Source organism: Halichoerus grypus, chromosome 7, assembly GCF_964656455.1.
Source record: "Halichoerus grypus chromosome 7, mHalGry1.hap1.1, whole genome shotgun sequence".
Lineage (NCBI taxonomy): Eukaryota > Metazoa > Chordata > Mammalia > Carnivora > Phocidae > Halichoerus > Halichoerus grypus.
Genome location: NC_135718.1, coordinates 50916010 through 50939128, shown reverse-complemented (window position 1 = coordinate 50939128; position 23119 = coordinate 50916010). Strand labels below are relative to the sequence as shown.

At 47.5% G+C, this 23119-nt stretch overlaps 1 protein-coding gene across 1 annotated transcript; it reads right to left on the bottom strand.

Annotated features, from left to right (window-relative positions):
• Positions 1 to 469: 469 nt before the first annotated feature.
• DUSP29 (dual specificity phosphatase 29) lies at positions 470 to 22855 on the bottom strand. Its single transcript, XM_036095284.2, has 3 exons — positions 22656 to 22855; positions 9066 to 9286; positions 470 to 758 (listed from the first exon to the last, which is right to left on the bottom strand). The coding sequence occupies exons 1-3, from the start codon at positions 22853 to 22855 to the stop codon at positions 514 to 516; spliced, it is 666 nt and encodes a 221-aa protein (XP_035951177.2). The 3' UTR covers positions 470 to 513.
• Between the last annotated feature and the right edge of the window lie 264 nt (positions 22856 to 23119).

Here is a 23119-nt window from a genome sequence, read left to right as displayed (position 1 = left end):
CTTTGGCTCAGGTCATGATCTCAGGGTCCTGGGATCGAGTCCCGCATCAGGCTCCTTGCTCAGCGGGGAGTCTGCTTCTCCCTCTGCCCCTCACCCTGCTTGTGCTCTCTCTGACAAATAAATAAAATCTTTAAAAAAAAAAAAAGAATATGACTTTCAGACAAAGCCAAAACATTTAATCACAGCACAATGCCTACACATTTTCCAGTCCTTTTCTGCTTCCATCTTACCAGATAAAAAATAAAAATAAAAAAATACAGGTGCCTTGGTGCAGAACTGTGTGCTCATCTGTAAGCAATTCTGCTTGAGAAGGCTGTCTGCCTCCTTCCGCTGTGAAGCCAAGTGCTCATCCAGGAGACAGCTTTGAATCCTCCCTGTTCGTCAGCACACACCTGGCAAGTTTAAGATGGGACGGAAGTCAAGCTTTGGGTTCACTGTCCCAAATCCCAGGGCAGGGCGATTTCGGCCTTCCCTCTCCATTCCTGAGTGTCTCTGCGTGCCCTGTGAGGGGCCCTATGGTTCCTTCTCACCAGCCTTCTCACTGTTGTCACTGCGCTGGGCCTGTCGCCTCTGCTCCACCAGCTGCTTGTCCAGTTCCCGGAGCTGCTTCAGAAAGCCCCGGTTGGGCAGGACACAGCGGTTCTTGGCCACTTGTCGAATGGCGTCCACCACGGTCATGTTCTTGTGAATCATCAGGTAGGCCAGGACCAGGGTTGCCGACCGGCTGCGGCCCATGACACAGTGAACCAGGATCTTGCCTGAAATGCAGTGGGGAAAAGAGGCACCAAACTGTACTAGTCATCATGGCATTCTTCACCACCACGCACTCTCGAGGGGGGAGGAAATGCTAATTTCCCTTAAGACTATCCTTGATGAAGCAGTAAAAATGAATTTTATCAAATTTCAGCCTTTGGTTACACTTCTACTTAATATTCCGTGTGATGAAATGGTACGAGCACATAAAGCACTTGGGCTGAGTACCAAAGTGAGATGGTTATCTCCTCGGGAGATTGAGTTGCAAGCTGAATTAGCCACTGTTCATGACACACTGTTTTTACTTAAAAGAACAAATGACAGAAAAACCAGGATAATTCACACTTGGGTATTTGGCAGACCCTGTCTCAGAAGTGAACAAAGTAAGCCTCTCATTTCAAAGAAAACAACCAATGGTATTTGTTGCCAGGGATAAAATGCAAGCTTTTGAGCAAAAATATTAGAATTTTTGAAAACTTGTATCTATTACTGTGAGGTTGACCGTTTCCCAGTACTTTTAGGTTTTTCTGTTAAGGTTGGTGGTGATATTAACAATTGTTGGGGTTAATGTAGAGCATGAAATCAGCCATAATACCCGGCTTGCTAAAATGTAACATGGAGGCCACTGAGGGCAGGGAGGGTTTCGGAGAAGGGCGTAGGCCTTTGGAATGCCGGGGCCGGGTGACCCACTCTGCCGGAGGAATGCCGTGGGGAGTTGCCTTCCCCGAATCTCTCTTAGCCCAAACAGCTGCCCTGTGATCTAAGAGATGTGTGCATTGTCCCTTAGGCTATGTTCAGTAGCACACACAGATTAGCATATCTTATCTTTCCCGTAAATCCTCCCAGTTTCAGTAAGACTCCTTGTCACACATCACGTGCTTGAGAAACATAAGGATTTGTGATTCTCCTGAAGGACCAATAAAAGCGGGAGCAAAGAAGAGCAAAGGGTCTTCGTCTCTGAGCGTTGACCCCCTTGCCTTCTCCTCTCTGTCACAGCAAAGTTTGGAGTCATCTTTCATCCATCGGTACAGGGATTGCTGGCCATTCCCGGCAAACAATGTGTTCTTTCAATAATGTACCATGAAAAGGGTCAACAATTGGAAGATCAACATAACTTAGGGAACCAATATTTTCCAAATGACCAAAGTGGGATATCACGAAATCATGCATGGGTAAAAAAATCCATTCAAAGTGCAAGACAGACCAATGGATTTCCATATAACAGAATATCTGTGAAGTTTATGGACATGGTTTCAGATGCCACATCACAGCTAGCCTTTATAAAAAGATTACTTATCAAGTTCTGGTGTACTATTAAAGAAGAATATCCACAATTATCTGAAAAGGCTATTAAAATATCTCTCCCTAAAAAAATAAAAATAAAAATAAAATAACCCTCCTTTCTCCAACTACATATCTGAATGAGGCTGGATTTTCTTCATATACTTCATCCAAAACAACATATCGCAACAGACTGATGCAGAAGCTAATATGAGAACCCAACTGAATTCTAATAGGCCTAACATTGAAGAGATTTGCAAAAAATGTAAAATAATGCCACTCTTCTCCCTAGCTTTCTTTTAGAAAATACATTTTTTTCACAAAAGCATGTTATTATTTTAACATGCAAAGGGTTTTTAAATTTTAAACAAATATCTTTAAGGTTTTCAGTTTTTATTCCTAACAGGGTAAATATTGACAGATACAACCTACACAAACAAAAGCTGCTTGAAGACTTCAATACCTTTTTAAGAGTGTCAAAGGGTTCTGAGACTACGAAGTTTGAGAACCAGAGATCTAGAAGAATCTCCACAAACAAAAAGTCTCCCTTTGGACACTACCATGGCGTCAGCTGGGCGCAGCTGAGAAGCCACAAATGGGAAGCAGCTTGTGCATCCTTCAGGTCTGCTCTAGAGCTCACATGGTACATCCATGTGCTTGATCTCACTTTATCTTTCACAGAACCTTCCAGCTTCATTATCATCATCCCTGTTTTACAGATGGGAAACGGGCTCAGAGTGGTGAAATGACATACCAGAGGTCACCCAAAAAGCAGGTGCCGGAAATAGTTTAAAGCACCTCATTATCGAGACCCTTCTGTGTGCTGCCCACTGGCCTCTGGGCTCTGCGGACAGAGAAAGTAGTAAGATTAAGCTCTCCGCCTGTCCCCACCACTGCCATCCCAGTGGCTGCCCTCTCCTGTCGTTGTGGGATAGCTCGGCTGGGGCAGTTTGAGCCGTGTGACTTGTGACCCCAGTCATGTCTCTATTCCTCAGTCTCGGGCCTGAAGCTCAGAAGGATGACCAGGAAGACTTAGGGACATCACTGGGCTTGTGGAACATCAGCAGGATGGGAGAACTGCTTGCTAAAGAACATTTCTGAACGGGTGTGGCCCCCTCGTGTCCTTCTCACCCTCACCCCCACACCTGTGCCAGGGGACCATGCCCAGGACAATGGTGATGGTCAGCAGCCCAGGCAGCGTGAGGAATCCAAGAGGCCCCGACCACCAGGCCCGGGGTTTCTCTCTCCCCTCCCCGTCCTGGCGAGGCCTGCACACCTTGCCCGGCAGTAAGGACTCCATTTTGGTTTCTCCACACACACATTGCTGCCACAGAGAGGTGCTTCATAAGGAACTGTTCATTTGATCACGATTCGTTTTCATGAATCCCCACAAGCTAACCAGGGGGCCCTCAATCCACCCGCCATGTTGCTGAGCTACAAGAATGTGACTACACCACTTTTTCCTCGTGCACATGGACTAGAAAGGAAGGCAAGAAGCAGGGCCGGCTTCTTTATTGCTGGGTCGGGTCTGGGGGAGGCTGGCCCTAGCTCTTGCGTGGCATGACTATGCTCCCGGACTGGAACGTACCTCTGGCATCCTAATCCTCACAGACTGTTCCAGAGGCTGCCTGGCCTCTTGCCAGCTCTGCTGATAACTAAAGCGTTTCTTCCTCTCCTGGCAAAAAGGGTAATTCTTTCTGTCATGACTAAATGCTTGAAACAGACAAAAGCTGTAGTTCATTAAGTCTTTTGGGAGCCTGAAGTCTGTTAAGTGGGAGGAGGGGAGGGGAGAAAAAGGGTGAAGGGAGATGGAGGGGGTTGGAGGAGAAAGGGGGAAGGGAGGGAAGGGCGCGCTCGGCTCCAGCAGAAGCTCCTGGAGCCGAATTTTGGTTTTACAAAAGCAGCATTAATGCTGGCAGCCCCGTGAGCTTGGTAGGTCTCCCTCGGGTAAAGGGCCTGTCTCGGCAACCCCAGGGTGCCGCTCCCTCTCTGCTCTGAGGCTCTGCTAAGCACCACCCTTGAGGCCCGGCATCGGGTGGTGAGAAGGCTCCCAGGAGGGTTCAGAAGACAAGGGCAAGGAAGGCTGCATCGGCCCTGCTCCCGGCATGGCCCATGGCGGAGCCGCCGGGAGGCTCTCTGGTAGACACCAGCCAGGGTTAGGGCAGCTGGGTCAGGGTTGGCATTTCCTAGCTCAGTGGCTCTCACTTTGCGCCCCCCCCAGCACACAACAGTTCGCGGCTTACATGTACAGAGCCTCCCCCCACCCCCGAACCTGCCAACTACATAGTCAATCGGCACAACACACGGATGGGGTAGATACAATTATCATCCCCATTTTACGGAGGACATGAAGGGCCAAGAAGTGATCCGCCCAATTTGCACAGCTGGGAAGTGGCAGAACTGTGATTCCCACCCAGGCTACCTGGTACCAGATTCGGGGCTCTTCGATGCCATGTGGTATCACAAGTGCGTGTGTATCAGACAAGAGTTCCACAGGGTAACACGAACTTTTACTACAGGCAATAATACATGCTGATATTTTCAATTCTTTTCGAATCCATTCATTTTCTTAAAAGAAATGCTGGTTGCATCCACTAAATTGATTTTTATGTTGCACGGATAGGTCCCAATCTATGTTTCAACAATGGGGATTTCAATGAAATAATTGCCCTTAGCCTTTACCAAAAGGTGAATTCCCGCAATCTTATAAAGAAAACCCATATGCAGAATCTCTGCTCCTCCCCAGTTGCACATTTTCACTGGTGACCAAAAGACAGGCCTCTGTCACTCAGATCAGATATTCAGGCCAAGCTTGTTACCCACCAACCCCCACCCTCAGCTCAATCCCACCCCCGCCAGGTATGTACTCTCATCAGCAACCTCCTTCCTTGGTTTTGGAGGGATGCTCTTTGCCTGTCTCTCACTCACCTACCTTCCTCAGCAGCCTGCAAAGGCAGAGCTCATACTTCTCCCAAACGGTTCTGGGTCTGTGGAAGGCGTCAGAAAAAGGGTGCGTGTTGTGTTTTGAGCGGCTAGGGGGCAGGCCTGTGTGCTGCAGTGGGGCAGGGGACCCTTCAAATACCCTGAAAACCTGGTCTGGTTAAAGCTTAGAAGCACCAGAGAGCCAAGCTCCGGCTCGAAAGCGGACTTCATGTCTTTATCCATACCTGCCTTATCCATAATAGATTTGAAGATGGCTTCAAAAGCAGGCTATGGCCTGTTTAAGAAAAAGAAAAAAGAACAAAAGGAGAGTGGCGATACTAAAATCTGATCTTCAGAGCCTCACAGTATCTGCTCCGGGATTTCTCAAATTAAAACCACACGACTTCACCTCTGAGGATGTCATGCCAGGAGCAGTGAAGGCCGTCCAAATGGGGTTTCCAGGGCAGTGTCTTGTCAGTACTTCTCTCTCTGCTGATGAATGACACGTTCAGTTGTTTCAGATCTTATAACCAGCTGGAGTGCCTCACCTTTCACGATTTTTGGTGACCTCTTATACAGGAAAGTCACCAGATGTTCAAAACAAGGGCAAAGGACTCTTCTGAGAGGCCTGGGTGACAGAAGGCATTCCTGCTGGCCTCTGATTAGCTCTGTGACCCTGGGCACATCACTTGGCTTCTCTGGGCCTCTGTTTCCCCAGCTCTAAGGGCCGGACACTGGACTGGCTTATTTCTGAGATTTTTCAAGCATGACCAACATTGTCTAGGGAGTTCTTTCGGAAGGAATGGGTCAGGGTAGGACAGGGGTAGGAGTGGGTCGCACAGGCCACAGTTACAGCTTTACAGCCCCACGAGGAAGGCTTTTCAGCGAGAGTAGACAAGACTGGATGCGAGGGGCAGCAGTGGGACTGCACACTTGGCTGAAACTAGCCAAGGAAGAACAGGAAAGACAAGAGGGGGAGAGAGAGAGGGGCCTTGCCTTCCGGCCAGACTGCCCATCAACACCTCTTACATCAAGAGTGTAATAAGAAACATGTGAGGGAGCCTGGCTCCAGGATGCCGTGGTAGTGTCCCCTAGACGCCCGACGAACGACTAGACACCCCACGCTGCCCATGGCAGGGAGGCTGAGCACATGCCCCCCTCCCCCCCCCCCAGAGGATGGAGTCCGTGACGATGCCGTCGCTGACTAATGAGCGTTTTATTTCGTTACCCTGACGACTCGGCATCGGTTACAAACACACAGCCACTGGATTTCTTTTGTTTGGCCTTTGCAGCATTTTAAGAAATTTTCAAGGTGTTGCCAACACTTAAAAACTGGGCAATTTCACATTAAAATCCAGATTGAAGACTTTTCCTGAAAAATCAGATCTGCCACATTCGCCCTGATTCTCACAGGTCACGTGTTGGCTGAGACCGAGCAGCAGCGCCCCCTTTGGGGACTATTTGGGGCTCTCCACGTCGCTACGAGCACGCCCGCCCCAGCGCCCACGCGTTCCACGGAGCCAACGTCATTTGCTTACGTTCCCTGCCGGGTTCTGCGGGGTTCGCATTTCGATTTGAGCCCCAGACTTGAGGATATTCAAGTGCAAAGGCGCTGAGAAGGGACCCCAGCCTCCCACCTGGCCGTGGGGTCATGTCCTGCTCCCCTTACCCGGACAACTGGTCTAGTCCCACACCCCTGCCCACCGATTCTGTCCCCTGCACATTCTCTGACCTGAGCATATACTTTTCTCTCTTGACCCTTTCTTTTCTTTGCTGGGTGTTTTCGCACCTATGACCTAGGGGTCAGGACCCACTCCAACCTGACATCTCCTCATCAGTGCTCTGTGATCTGCCCAGGCCTACACATGACTTTTGAGCCCCATTCTTTCCTAATTCAGCAGAGCGGGGAAGACTCTAAAATGGTGTACCAGGAACTGAAAACAAGCTGTCATGTGAGTCTACTATAGTAGTTCAAAGTTGGAATGTCTTTTTTCCTTTTCTTTTCTTTTGGGATTGGAAACTTTATTATTATGATGCACACATGCTAGCGTGGTTATGTGTTTCATGGTGCACGACCTCTCTTTATCAAACACATCTGAGAACCCGCTGTGCACCAGGTTCCATGCGAAGTGCTCTATGTGGGTTACTGCTGATCCTCATTAGAACCCTCCAAGGTAAATATTTTCATCACCAGATTGAGAAAGAAGGCGTAGCGAAATCACATTGTTAGTAAGTTGTAAGGTGTGAAACCCCGCCCTGTCTTCTCCAAAGCCTGCCAAACCCCTTCCATTAAGAGAAAGTTTGGAGATACAGTAATGACAAAAGCGTACATTAAACAGAAACCGAAGGATTGGGCTGTGGCAGCTTTTTGTTTTTTCTTGTCAAATATGTTTTCAGTTAACTTCAAATAATCTGAGGCAAATTTTACCTCACGTTGATGAGTCAGAGTCCAGTTGCTTTTTGATACTGCTTAGAAACCCAGGATGTGCATAATGCAAAAGATGGTCAATAAATAGTCTCATAAAAGCGCGACTTTGAACTAAGGCATCCCCTAATAGAACCCCTTCAGCTCTGTGAGGTTTTTTTTCACTGTGACCTTGCTTTCTGAACCAAAATAAAAACAAACTGTTGGTGCCTAGCTGTGGGGCCAGGACCACTGTGGGATGGCCATCAAGGTCTGGGACTTGGCCTGGGCCCAGCTGCAGACTGCAAGTTCCTGAAGCAGGCCAGTCCGCTGGTCACTGAGCCTCGTAATCCCAGCCTCTTGTGGCAAGAAAGGCTTTCAGTAACTGGACACACTGAATTATGTGATGGCCCCGTAAAGGGGTATGAAACGTGGGCCTAAAGTCAGAGCACAGATTAGGGAGTAGAAGTCCCTCTGGCCTCTATGAAATGTCCCTGAAACACCCCCTTGCAGCAATAACTGCATATTGTTTTACCCCAATGCAGACCTAAGCCAGGCCCTTCTCTCCAAAAGAGCCTTGTAGCCTTTACCTGGATTAGACCAGCTAAAACTACATTTTGAGTGTAAGGACTAGCACTGCAATTTTAAAAATGGATAATTAGGGGTGCCTCCGTGGCTCAGTCGTTAAGTGTCTGCCTTTGGCTCAGGTCATGATCCCAGGGTCCTGGGATCGAGCCCCGCATGGGGCTCTCTGCTCTGCGGGAAGCCTGCTTCTCCCTCTCCCACTCCCCCTGCTTATGTTCCCTCTCTTGCTGTGTCTCTGTCAAATAAATAAATAAAATCTTCTTTTTTTTTTTTTTTAAAGATTTTATTTATTTATTTGAGAGAGAGAGAATGAGAGAGACAGCACATGAGAGGGGGGAGGGTCAGAGGGAGAAACAGACTCCCTGCCGAGCAGGGAGCCCGATACGGGACTCGATCCAGGGACTCCAGGATCATGACCTGAGCCGAAGGCAGTCGCTTAACCAACTGAGCCACCCAGGCGCCCATAAATAAAATCTTTTAAAAAAAATAAAATAAAAATGGAAAATTAACCTTGGGAAACTTGGACACCATGGGTGCAAAACTCAGATTCTCAAATACAGGTCACCATTTAGAAGGTTAGGTTGTCAGCTTTCTATAAGAGGCCTCACTAGACTGTGTGTTGGGGGAGGAGGAGGGATAGAGGGAGCTGCGGGCTCAGTTGGTTGGCAGGAGATTTTGAAGTCTCTCCAAGTCAGCTCCCCAAAGGTTTTCTGGCATTGAAGCCCCTAGCTATTAGGTTTGGGCCCAGGCACATTTGGCGTCTGGGCTGTAGTCCCAGCTTTGAGGGCATCCAGACGTCCCTGCTGTTCCAAGGATCGCTGATGAGCCTTAGGGAATTGGGATTCAGGCCAAAGGCCTTTCCTCCGAACCCTCCCGATCCCGATTCCCCACAGCGGCAATCAAGGCCCGAACCCCACCAGCAGCACGCTCAGTGGGGCTCCCAGCCTCCTGGGGCTCAGACAGTCCCAGCTCGATCACTCACAACCCCTGCAGAACCCGCTTTGAGAGTGCGCAGATCCCGCCTCCAGCCAAGGTGAGGGGCGGGCCTTCGTGGGGCGCGGGGGCGGGGCCGCAGGCGGGTTTGTTGGGGTTGAACTACCAAGGGTGGCGGGTCTCTTACTGTGGTCCTGGCTGAGCGCCGCGTCGATGAAAGCGGCCGCTGGGTAGAAGAAGACGCTGAGGTCGAAGGTGGGCAGGTCGTCGGCCTCAACGCCGTGGTATTCGATGGCCATGTCGCGGTAGTAGTCGGGCCCCGTGTCCACGTTCCAGCGGCCGTGAGCCGCATTCAGCACGTGCGTGAAGCCCGCCTTCTGCAGCCCGTAGCGGTCCAGCGCCGTCGCCCTGGGCACGAGGGGAGAGGCTGGTTGGCTGCCTGGTGCCTTGGCCTGGGTGTGGGGGATACGCTGGGCTGCCCATGGGTTTCTGCCATCAATTCCAAAGTAAGGTCTAGTCACTGAAACGAAGGACTTCCCTCGTCCAAAGCCCTGCTCTAACTGACCCCTTGGCTGCATGTTCCTGGTTCTGCCACTTCGAGAAGGGAGAGAATAAAGGGTGCGGTAGGTGAGCTAGTCTGGGGTCCGTTCACTCTTTCATCATTCACCAAATACAGAAGAGTTGGTGCTACCCCAATGTTTATAGCAGCAATGTCCACAATAGCCAAACTATGGGAAAAGCCTAGATGTCCATCAACAGATGAATAGATAAAGAAGATGTGGTATATATATATATATATATATACACAATGGAATATTATGTAGTCATAAAAAAAAATGAAATCTTGCCATTTGCAACAATGTGGATGGAACTAGAGGGTATTTTTTTTTAAGATTTTTATTTATTTATTTGACAGAGAAAGACAGCAAGAGAGGGAACACAAGCAGGGGGGAGTGGGAGAGGGAGAAGCCGGCTTCCCGCTGAGCAGGGAGCCCGACATGCGGCTCCATCCCTGGGATCATGACATGAGCCGAAGGCAGATGCTTAACGACTGAGCCACCCAGGTGCCCAGAACTAGAGGGTATTATGCTAAGCGAAATAAGTCAATCAGAGAAAGACAAGTATCATATGATCTCGCTGATATGTGGAATTTGAGAAACAAGGCAGAGGATCATAGGGGAAGGGAGGGAAAAATGAAACAAGAGGAAACCAGAGAGGGAGACAAACCATAAGAGACTCTTAATCTCAGGAAACAAACTGAGGACTGCTGGAGGGGAGAGGGGTGGGAGGGATGGGGTGGCTGGGTGATGGACATTGGGGAGGGTATGTGCCATGGTGAGCACTGTAAATTGTGTAAGACTGATGAAGCACAGACCTGTATCCCTGAAACAAATAATACATTATATGTTAATTAAAAAAAAAAAAAGAAGACTTGGTACTAGACACTATGCACTGTCACCTGCTAAATCCCTTAAAAGGCCACCAGAATAACCTATTCATCTCAGCTTTACAGCAGGCCTCTCCTCTGAACCTTCCAGATGTTATAGGGTTTGGTGGGTTGGGACTCGAATGAATGATTTAAGATGCTGTTTCCATGCAAGGAATTGATTGGGATTGGGCAAAATTCTTGACATTGATGTCCACAGGGGTTGTGAACACAGTATAGAACTCTTGCTTTGATAGGTGAATCATTGCCTAGTTGGGTAAAGCATTTTTCTGAGGAGAGGTATTTGAGCTGTCTATTGTTTGAGTTGATTTCAGGAAGTTCCTGGAGCCAACTGTGATTTTTCTGATTTATAGCCTTATCTTTCTAGGCAAGAATTTCCAGGAACAAAGAATAAAGTCATTTGAAGTAGGTGGCCTTGGAATATAGGGCAGAGGTAGGCTGTCAGAAGCAGCAGGAGTTATTTATGTCTAGAGGGGCCAGGGAAGACCTTCAGGGGAGAGAGCCCTTTGAGTTTGCCTTACTACAAATGTCAGCACTTGGTGATGGAGGGGAAGAAGGAGGCAAGGGCAAGGAAGTAGCACAGCCCAAGGGGTGGAGGCTGGAGATAATGAAGGCCTTTCAGGAAATGTTTATTATTTCCTGTAATCAATCATTTATCACAAATAATGATTTAGAATCTCTTGTGTGCCAGGCACTGTCCTGGGTGCTGATGATGCCCCAGTGAACAGGTTAGTCAAGGTCCCGCGGGAAGCATAGATTCTCACGGGGAGAGCAAATAAATAACACACGAATAAACAAGATAATTTCAGACAGCGGTATGAGCTGCGCCGAATGGCTGTGGTCCTGCTTTAGGTAAGGTGTTGGGGGAAGGCCTTGCTGGGAGGTAGTATTTGAGCTAAGACTGGGGGGTGAGGAGCTAGGCAGGGGCAGAGCAGGAGGAAAAACGTCTCATCCAGGCTGAGGATACAGCAAGTGCTAAGAAGAGAATGCAAACACATGTGGCTCTAGTAGCAAGGAGGATAGTGGTACAAGAGCAGATGGGAGAGGTCGGCAGGGCCGGGTCAAGGTGGACCCTGTAGGCCATCGGGAAGAGCTTGCATTTTACCGTCAGTGTGGTGGAACGCCCCCTGCTACGGAGGGTTTTAAGGAAGGGGTGAGCATTGTTTACTTTTTAAACAATCAGTCTGGAGATGTGTGGACATGGACTGGAGAGGGGAAAAAAATGGAAGCAGGGAGCTCTGTTGGAGGCTGTTGGAGTTGTACAGCCAAGAGAGGAAGGTGGACAGAGGAGGTGGGGTCACAGCAGGACTTGCTGATGGACTGAGGAGGGGGCAGGGAGGAGTAAGCTGGTTTGGCCAGAGCATAGGATGTGAGAGGAGAGGAGAGAAAGGTCTGGAAAGGGAGTGTGGGGTTGGATCGTGGAAGTGCTTGGATCTGTATCTGGGGGGCTCAAGGACAGCTTTTGATAGTGTTTGAGGAGGGGTGATCCTAACTAGGTTTTAAGATGACATCTCCCCTCAACAGCACAAAGACCGGTTCTACAGCTCAGGAAAGAGATGACAAGCGTCTGGAACCATAACAGTGAGAGGCCAGAGGTAGCGTCGGGCTCCAGCTGAGGGCTTATCTCAAGGTCACTGATAGAGGATGTAGACAGAGGCACCACATCGAATGCCAACATTGATCAATACCTTGGGCCAAAAGGAGCCTTGCAGCAAGAAACATATGCCATGGCCCCTTGGCCAAGGGCGCCTCATCTGTCGCTGTTTTCCTGGAGCTTTTTCTTGGTCATGAGGAACCACGATAGAGTCCAGTGTTTGGGAAAGGGAGACCCAAACACAGGCATCGAGCTTTTAGAAACATTTGCAGACAGCCCATTGGATCTGAGCCACGGGATGGTGGAGAGTTCCCCCAAGCCCCCCAGCTGGCCTTTGGCGCTGCCATCCTGACTATGGATGGACTACATTCTGCTTTCAATTTTTCCTCAGAAAGACCTGTTTTTCATTTTTCTTCTTGTCCCAAAGTATGTATACAACAAACATTTTGCTTTTGGGACATAGATCTGCACTCAATTAAAGCCTCCACTAATGCAGTCCATCTTGCTGAGTAGCAATCAACCTCACTTTGAGGTTGAGCTCAGTGGAAAAATTAAAATTAACTGTCCTTGACAGGAAGTTCCTCCCCACCATAAAGACTGTTATCTCTGGGTTCAGCAACTGGGTTTCAACATAAGCAAATGGCAGTTTGAATAAATAGCAATTTGCACTTTACTGCTGTTGGGGTCAAGGATCAGGGTAGATATGTGACAAGACTCGTGGCCTGACACCTCCACAATCAGCCCACAGAGCTGGTTTTAGCTGTGTCTGAGGGCAAGTAAAGGACTCCTGGGGAGGATCAGACCTGGTGGGTGTCTGAGGCCCTCTGCAGGTTTTCGGGGGCCCTGTGGCGGTCTGAGCCAGGCAAGGGAGGTGGTGTCCTTACACACCGCTCTGGGGATTTCCCTCTAGCTTGACACTCAGAGTCCAGTTGAGAGCTCAAAAGAGTATCCATGGCAGAATGGAGATCTACAAATAGAGAAACTCTTAGAACTCTTGGTACATAGTGGCTGTGACGCAGGCAGGTCCCCAACTGACCCAAATGCCTGGCTCAGTGATTCCTGGGAGTGGGATGGGTCAGAGGGGGCTCCTTAGCCCTGTATTGTGGTTTTCTTAAACGTTAGGGCCGCCTGCTTAGATATGTTATGTGGGAAAGAGACTAAGAAATGTGCTTCTGCTGAGTAGAAAAGCTCCGGAGAAAAACAAACTTAGAAATTTACCTCTAGAACCTAGGTGACGCAGGAGCCTTAGTTTCTGGATGTTTAACAATAATAATAATAATAATAATAATAATAATAATAAAATCCTAATGTAAGCAATTTGTTTAAATAATATGTCATCAAAATATGTCATCTAATTATAAAAATAACACATGCTCAGTGCAGAATGTGAAAAACATATTCCCCCCCAGACACACAAAAATTTTCTACCCCCTAAAGTCTATTTGCTTTTTGATGTAAGATTCCCCAGTTGCTTTTCTATGCATAGATTTATAAATTTTATATAGAGATTTGTTTTGGGGTATGACACCATATGTAAATTTCAAAAACTGTGACATGGTGATATATTGTAAATGTCTTCCTCTTTCAACGTATAGGCTTCAGTAGCTGCACGTTGTTCCATTCTGTAGAGAAATCTCAATTTTACCTCACCCAGCTCCTATTTTTGGACATTTGTCTCCTTTCCCTCTCACTCTGGCTCTATCTCTATCTCTCTCCTGAAGGGAGAGTGGCGGGTATTATAAGAAACACTATAAATGAACAACTTTGCTGGATTTCTTTGGGCACATTTCTGATTATGTTCTTAGGAGATACTTTTTTTTTATTTTTTAAGTGGAATTGCTGGGTCAATGGGTATGAGCATTTTTAACACGTTTGATATGTGTTACTAAATTATCCTCCAGAAAGCTTGCTCATTTTACTTTCTGATTTTTATTCTTTGCTAATTTCATAGGCACAAAAAAAAAAGATGTCTCATTTTCATTCCTTTTAACAATGAGGTTGGACATTTTCTCACACGTTTGTTGGACTTGTGCAGTTTACTTTTGAAGAACGTTGCCATATCTCTGTTTTTGGCCCAATTCCCTTTATCTCCTCTCCCTGTGAAACCTCTGGCCTGGCTCTGGATTCTTACTCTAGATTGGACGGCCAGGGAAATGACTTCCTTCTGGCATGGACCAGTTTCCTCATTCAGAGACCTCCCCTCCCTTCCTCCTTACCTGGCCTGGCCCAGCCTCCTTCCAGCCCCTCTGAAGTTCCTCTAGAAAGCTTGTTTCAACCCACCACCCTTGAGGAATTGCGAATAAGAGCACTCTTGGTGAAGCAGTCTCCTTGGGCAGCACTCCTGACATTCCACTTCTCCAGACCTCTCGGTGCCCTCCTGACTCCCAGCCCAAAGACCTCAGCATCTGCCCGAAAGCCCGTTTTCCGCAGGTGTAGGCTCTTGAGCAGAGGGGAGGAGGGACTCGCATGTCTCCATCTACACAAGCCCTCCCCAAGCTCCCTTGCGGTGGGAAACCAGCTGCTCCCACGTTGCCAGGATTCTGCACTGGGCGCTGAGGAAAGGCCGCTAATGATCGGGCAGTTCTCCACACCCTTGTGTCTGGGAGGACCCGCGGATTTCCTGCCCCTGACTGTAATCTGGCACCCTGTTCCTTCTGGTGTGTCTGACGCTTGTGGGCGTCATTTCCTGGGCATGACCCTGATGGGGACCCTCTCCTTTGGAGTCTTCACCATACCTACCCCTTGCAGGTAGATTTCAAAACAGTGGGCACATTTTGAGCTTTTGATCTCCATCAATTCACCTGCTATGAAAGGGGAATTCCCTGGCTTTCTAGTTTCTTGGGTGTTCTTGTTACTTGCTGACGATGAAGCTGTTTGCTTTTGAGGCCCCTCAGAACACACGGGGCTGACAGGTGCAGTGTGTAAGCTTACACACTGCTGCACGAGCTAGAACAGCTGAACCTCTGGGACCTTCAGTTTTCTTTCTTTGTTAAACAGAACCAATTACTCTGGCGGCACTTTCCTTACAAGATGCTTGTAAAGTGAAGGACACAATACTCTAGTTTCTTTGAAAGGTTAAAAGAAAAATTCAAGGGAGAAAAGCAGTAGAAAGATGTACAACAAAATGTTATCAGTGGCTATCCCTGGGTAAGGGGATTATGGAGAGTTTGTCTTCTTTTCATTTGTAAATTTCTGTAATGAATATGTCAGATATTCACTTAATAAGTAAGCGTATGCCATGATTTTATTGATGTTTTCCTTAGTTCTCGGGAGACACTGGCTACTCAAAGATATAAGGTGGCCCCAGCGTTTTTAACTCTTGTTAGAAACCTCTTCATCATCTGCCCCAGGGATGGAGGCTGAGAGGAGAAAGAATATTCGGAGGGAGGCCTGGAACTGAGAAATGATGTTGCATTAATAACTAGACTAGGCATTTGGCTATGCGTGAAAGGAAGTGGTTGATGTTGCTTGAGGCCCTCACTGAGAAGCTGGAAAGGCCCAGCCCGGTCATCCCCCGTTCACTCTGCCCATGACTGGTCCCCGGTTGTATCCAAGTCACCTTTGGTACTTGGAGGTTCAGAATCCAGGTTTTCTAGTTCTTTCCGTTAACATTCAGCTCGTTAAGTTGTGAACCTTGGCTGTACTTTCACTGCATCCTAAAGCAGCCATGGCCCACCCTGGAGAAGCCGGTCAAGGGTTAGCTCTGCTTGGTGCCTGAAGGCTGAATTAGTTCCTTCTTTTGGTGGGGAGAGGGTGAGGCTGTCCGGGCGCACGGTGAGAGGCCCTCTTCATAGGCCGAGGGTCGTGTCAGCCGGCTGATCTGCTTTCACCTCACTTTCCAGCCTCCCCGACTACAGGCCGGGCCTGGAGATGCCTCTGCTTTTGAGGCTGTTGGTCTGGCTGGGAGGAGAAAAGCAGAAAGGGCAAGATAGCAACTTGAAAGCGTGCTCAGGCTGAGTAGGGATGGCCACAAGGAGGAGTCCGGCTTTATGGGGAAGGGCAGCTGGCTGTTGATTCCCCCAAAAGCCAGACCTTGGAGGCAACTGTATTCTAATAAAAATGGAGAGCTGCTTACCAGCCCCGCCGCTCAGGCGGCAGAGCAACTTAGCACCGTGGTGTTGGCTCACAGGGATGCTGACGTGGGGAGGGAGAAGAGCGATTTCTCAATTTTCCTGCTTCAGCCAAGCCTATGGGAGGCTGTCCTGCCTGGGAATTTGCAATCACTTCGGCAGTAGCCAGGATATTTCCCCTCCTGCTGACTGCAGGGGGAAAAAAAAGAAAAAAGAAAAAAGATTTTGCTAAGCAAATGAAAGATGTGAATAAGATTAAAGGGAGAATATTTAAATTACAGAAACTTAGTGTTTCAAGCATACTCAAGCACTTTTGAAGCACCCATTTAGGGACTGCTGATTGATAAGAGGCGATGAATTATTCTTATCTCATCATTGACGCCAGTCCCTGGCTCTCTGGAGGGCAACACTTGGTTAACCTAATTTGAATCTAATTTGAATGACTTAAAAGTAATAAAACAAGTATGTGCTTGAACCTAATAAAGCCTAATTTATTTAATAGCACATTTCTTAAAGAATTTCATTTTAGAGCTGGAAGGGACCTTTGAAATCATCCCTTTATTTTACAAATAAAGAAACTGAGTCCCAGAACAGGAAAATGTTGTGCTGTAGGCCACACATAATGAGCACCCTCCCGGGGGGGCTTGAACTCTGTGCCCTGAATCCCATTTGAGGCCTTATGCTCTACTCCAGACCCCCTACCAATCTCTGGGAAATGGGTGGGGAGAGGGTGGCTGTGCCTTGAGCCAGCCAGAATGACTTCCTGGTGAGAATACCTGATCGGTGGCCAGTTAGCCTGGCCCAGCCCCTTCCACTGACCCAGCCACTCAGTACTAACCAGATCTCCCTCCTGTCTGTAGCTTCTTCTCACCAGGCCGCAGTGGTGGTGTCGACTCTGCCCACCCTGGGCTGGTAAGCAATGGGGACTTGGAGGCACCCGGCACTCCACTTGGTGAATCCCTTTGGAATAAGCTGAGACTGAGAAAATGCTCTAGAAGTTCTGAAATCCACAGGCCCATAGGGTTTTGGTGTGGCACTGCTTCCTTAGGCCACGTGGGTTCGTGAAAGGCCAGGATAGTATCTGTGGGGGCGGTTGGTGCACAAGCCAGAGAAAGCCCCATTAGGAGGCACCTTCCTTCCAACCTGACACCTTGGGTTCGTGATAACATCTCATGGGAGAAATTTGACCAGGGGTGTTTTCTGTCTCAAGGCTGCCCTCAGCACAGAAGGACCCTTCATGGCAGAGCACAATGACTGTTCTTTGCCTACTTCTCACACTGGGAGTTGAATTTCGAGAACCTGCGTGATCTGTCGTTCACACTTACTGGGTGTGCCACTCACTGTGCTGAGTGGTAGACGGAAGTATTAACTCACTGGATCTGTATCTTATAGGTAAAGAAACAGAATCTCAGAAAGCACGAGTGACTTGCCCAAGGCCACGTGGAGACCAGTGTTTGACCCGGCACTGTGGCTTTGGGGCAGAGGCTTAGCCATTCTGCCTCTCTCCATAAAGAAGCCCTGGAGGGGCATAGGGAGGCCCTTGAGGGGAGAGGAAGGAGAAAAAGTGAGCTGCTTCTTTAGGCTAAGTCTGGTCCCCAGCGGGTCCCAGGCATCACTGGTTTAGGCCAGAGGTTCTGGCTACCCCAGGATATCCATCCTCACTCTCAGATCCTGACCACCCTAACTTCCAGAGCCTCGCTACTCGCCTTTCAAAAATCTTCGGTGCTTTTAAGGGAAGGAAAAATTCAACCTAAATGCAACTGTCAAATTAAAACCGAGGCTTCGTGCACGAGGAGCCAGCGGTGAGCTTCTTGTTGCTGCTTTGGGCAACACCTACAAAGAGACCAAGAAACAGAGGCAGCCTGCGGGCTCTCAGCAGGGTTTTAACCTCCATGTGGTTGCACTGGCAGCAGAATTAACTGCTCTCTCAAGAAGCATTTGTGAGTCTCTTTACCCTGTAAGCGTGTCGGGGAGGGACCCTGAGCAGGGATGAGGACAGGCACCGTGCCATGCTGACTTTAGCCCCCTGCCCCCGCTGTGTACGCAGGTCACACACTGACTGTGGAGCCTGCCCAGACCGGGCGTGTGTGTGTGTGTGTGTGTGTGTGTGTGTGTGTGTTCTGGGGCTCGACCAGGCGGTGCTGGAATGAATTGAAAGGGCAGTGACATTTCCTTGATTGAAGGAAGCAAGATTGTGGTCAGATGTCAAGGAGGCAAGCATATCTTACTGCATCACACCCTGTTGTCTGGCACTCTATTAACTAGAATTTGTCTGTCCTGTTCAGACCCTCCGTGGCTTCCTGAAGAGAGTCCCTTGGCCGGCATTCAGCCTTTCACAAGCTGGCCCTGACCTACCTTCCCACGTTTCTTTCTCACTAACTAACAATAATGGTAATACTCGTATTTGCCTATACAAAATGTTCTTATATTCTGTATTTCTCTGAATCCTCTTAGTAATCATTTTTCGAGATGAGGCCATAGGCGCAGAGAGGTGAAAGGACCTGCCCAAAGCCGCTACACCCGGAGTAGACTGTGGCCGTGGTAGACTATGCGTTACCCTTTGGAATAGTTGCTGCCCCTGCCTAGGGACAGGTTACACTTTCCTGCCCTAATAACATGAGGGTTTGGCTTGGACTTGCTTTGGCCACTGAAATATGTGAGCATTAAGTGGCACATGTCACTTCTGAGTCCACTTGTGATTTTCCATGCCCCTTCTCTCTACCAGAAGACAGGCACTATCCCAGGTAGGGCTGCTCTGTCAGCCTGGATCCTGAGTCCTGGAGGGACACGTAGGTCGAGCAGAGTTAGAGCTAGCCCACCCTGGACATGTCACGGGCGTGAGAAATGACCCATTGCTGTGGTAGGCCACCAAGATGTTGGGGTCACCTGTTGCTGCAGCATGGCTAAATCTGAGCTGACCACGTGGTGGTCAAACGTGGCTCAGTTCTAGACCTCCTGAGAGTGCAGCTCTACCACGTTTATCCCCTGTGTTCCAGACAAACCACCCTGCTTATTCTCACCTCCGTTCATTTCTTCATCCTGCGGTCTCTGCCCAGAACTCTATTGAAGTCCTACCCATCTTCCGGAGTCATGCTTGGAATTCACCTCTTCTGTGACGCTTCCTCAGAATCATAATAGTGCCAAACACTTAGCAGCATTTACTTACTATGTGCCTAGCAAACTCTACTTGTTTTAATTCATCTCATCTTCACCCCATGAAATAAGCCCTATCTCTGCTGCCATAGAAGGTGAAGAGAGGTAAAACAAATAGTCTAAGATCACAGAATTGGTGATTGGCAGAGCCAAGACTCGAAGCCCACACTCCTTCTACTCCACTACCCATTCTCCTTCTGTTCCCTGTTACATTTCTACACATCCCTTCTCCTCAGCTATAACAGTGCTTCTTTACCTGATTAACCACATTTTCTAGATCTGAGTTTAGGTATAAATTCCGCCATTTACTGGTGGTATGACCTCGGGCTGATCACTTAATTTCTCTGAGCCTCAATTTCCTCTTTGTATCCCCCACAGCACCTAGTAAGGTGCCTAGTAAATACTGACTGACTGAGCAAATGGATGAACTCTCTGAGCCCTAGTTTGCCCATTTGTAAAATGAGTGTAATAATGGAACCTCCTTCATTGGGTTGACTAGCACAGGGCAGGGCACATGGTAAGATGTATATGATAAAATGTGGCTGTTATTATTATTAGCTGTAGGAAATGTAAATAGAGTATATAACATACAGAGAAAAACTCTACTTCTCACTATGGGGATTGGGAAAATCTAGCTTCATGGCAGAAGTGATTTGAGTGGTCATTGTAGAGGCCTAATGGAATCTGGACACAGAGATGAGGTGAAGGGCAGGGCATCTTAGGCAAAGGGAACAGCATAGATAAAGACACAGAGACAGTGTGAGTCTTAAAATCTTAATCCTCCTTCCCCCAGTTATACCATTATTAGGGTCAGATCTAAGGAAATAATCCTAAATATGAAAAGATTTTATGCATAAAGATGGCCACTGCAGTATTTATGAAGGTGAGAACATGGAAATAACTGGTAAGTCCAACAGTAGGGAAGTGGTTAAATAAATGACCTTATATCTACCTGATATATTATTATCTGATATATAGCATTATATTATAATTAAATGTATGAGAAGTATGTAGTAAGGAAGAAGTTTATGAATGATGCTATGTGGGAAAAAAGATAAAATGAATAATCAGTATGGTTACAACTATATAAAAGCAAGTTTTAAAATCAAAATAATAAATAAATAAATAAAATACACAGAAAGTCTAGGAGGAAATATTAATAGGAGTGGCTTCAGAGAATGGGGTTTGGTGACAGCTCTGAGAGATTTAAGTTTTCTTCCTTACATTAATCACTATTACTAGAGCTAGCCTTTAATGAGCACTCACTATGTACTAGGCATTGCACTAATATTTTACATATACTATCTCACTTAATCCATACAACCCAGTGAGGAAGGTCCTCTTGTTAACCTACTACAAATAGAGAACCTAAGACTTCTATATTTATACAATAACCATGTAATTACTTGTATAATAGGAAAACCATATATTTACTGCATTTATGTAATACTTTATAACTAAGAGATAAGAGATTCAGATTCCCCAACCCCTTTTTTTTGTGCTACTTTAGGGATAAAATACACATCGTTCTGCATGTTTCCTTATGTACTGATACCCTTATTTTGGTAAATTACATTTCTTAAAGTGATATTGGGGTCAAGGTATATGTGTACCTTTTTTTAATTTTGAACTCATTTTAGAGTTACAGAAAAGGTGTAAAAATAGTAGAGATTATTTGGCAATAAAAAAGAATAAAATACTGGTACATGGTACAACTTGGATGAACCTTGAAAACATTATGCTAAGTGAAAGAAGCCAGACACAAAAGTCATACATTCTGATTCCATTTATATGAAATGCCCAGAATAAGTAAATCTATAGAACAGAAAGCAGATGGGTGGTTGCGTGGGTAAGAAGATGGGGAATGGAGAATTTTGAGGTGGTTTCCTTTTGAGGTGAGGAAAATGCTTTCTTTTTTTTTTGAAAATGCTTTCGAACGAGTGGTGCTGGTTGCACAACTTGGTAAATGTAATAAAGCCACTGAGTTGTGCACTTTAGAAAGGTGAATTTTATGGCATGTGAGCTATATCTCAATAAAGCTATTATTTTAAAAAAGAAAACAGTACAGAGAGTCCCATGTACACATCACTGAGGTTCCCCTAATGTTCACAACTGGGAAATGAATGGATAAATTGCAGGATGGCACTACTATGGAATAGTAAAAGTACAGAATAGTACGATTCCTTTTCTCCCCTCTAAAAATTGTTTAAAAGAAATGAAGACCCTTTATATGTGTGTATAGGTTACCTTACGTTTGCAATAGCATACATAAAATAATGCAAGTACGCAAGTGAGCTTAATACTGGTTACTCAATGGCAGAATTAAGAGAGGACAGACGAAATTATGCAGTTTGTTTTTACAACCCTCTATTTAGTTTAATTCAGTATAAAAGGGCATGTAATTTTTCAATTTAAAAATATTAAGAAAAAAAAAGGACAAGTGATGCTGCCCTTGGGATTTCCCATGCCTAGACAGTTATCTCTAGGTTTTAAGCTGCAAGATTTTATTAACGTCACACATGCCGGGGTCCTTCACCATCAGCTCCAGGGAGAGATGGAACCTGAGTAGGAATCCTGGGGAATGGAGGGAGGAGTAGGAATGCTGGTTAAGGTAAAAGCTTCTGGGTTGGGCAGAAGCACTTTTGAATCCCAGCTCTCTACCACCTACTGAGCTGTGGACCTTGGGCCAGTTGCTTAACTGCTCTGTGCCTTGTGGGAGTAATTAGATGTCCTCTTTCATTGGGCTATCGTGAAAATAAAATGAGATCATTCATGCAAGATGCTTAGCACAGTGCCTGGAACATAGTTGTCAATAAATGCTAGGCATTATTATTATTATTAATATTATTTACAGTAGATGTTTCCCAGTTGTTTGAGGAGTGGGAAATGGCTATAAACATCTAGAGGAGCGGATGATGACCTCAACCTTGCCAGGCCTACCATGCTTCCCAACACCTAGGTTGACGTGCCACCGATCTGAGAACTGACTTCGTTCTTGCTGGTATTATCCCCAGCTAAAGAAAAAGGCTCCATTTCCCAGCCTCCCTTGCAGCGAGGGGCCGGGGAGGTCTTGGGTGACCCTTCCTTCTGGGAAGATGCCCTTTTGCTCTTCCTTTCTCTTTATGCTTCTGTGGCCTGGATCCATCCCACAGATGGTAGCTGGAGCCCTATCAGCACTCTTGGCCCATGCCACAACTTCAAGGAAGGATGGTGGGGCAGGAGCACAGGAGCCTGAGACCCTGATGCCCCTGGGGTCGCCATGCCAGCCTCAGCTCACCTTCCTCTGGACTTCTTTTATAAGAAAGAGCAATAAACCTCTATGTTGCATAAGCCCCTTCTCTGGGTTTCCTAGACTATGAAGATAAAGCCAGCCCTAACTGAGTGCTCACAACACCACTAAGCTAAAAAGCAACAGCTCCTGGCTAAGAGCAGGTGAAGGATGTGACGAGGGGAGGGGGGCTGGCTGCCTTCTCCTGGGTGAGGCCGGAGGTGGGACTTGGCCTGGACACTTACTCATCACCGATGTAGAGCTGGGGCCAGACCTCGTTGACATGGGTGTACTGAGGACTGCCCTTCCAGAAGAGACGCTCCAGCTCGAAGGCTCCGGGAGTGCAGTACTCATCCGCTTCTACCTCTCCCTCCACCTTCGGCGGCAGCCTCTTGGCAGGCGGGTAGGCATTTTGGAGGCTTGTCTTTGGTTCTCTGGATGTCATCTTGGAGCCACGGGTTTTTCTTTCCTTTCTGCAATTGGTCATGAGGGGGTCAGGATTATGGGTTAGCAGGGGACAGAGGTAGGGAATGGTCTTTACAAAAAGAGGTGGGGATAAGCTGATCTTCGGAGTCAGCAGGCATTTCGCCGGCCTGCTGTGCTCCCTCCTCTCCCCGGGCCACAGGGGTAACCAAGGAGGGCCACGATGGCGGTTACACAACACTGCACCAACGTTCCAGCCTCCTTCAGTGCGAGAGGGCTGGTGGCC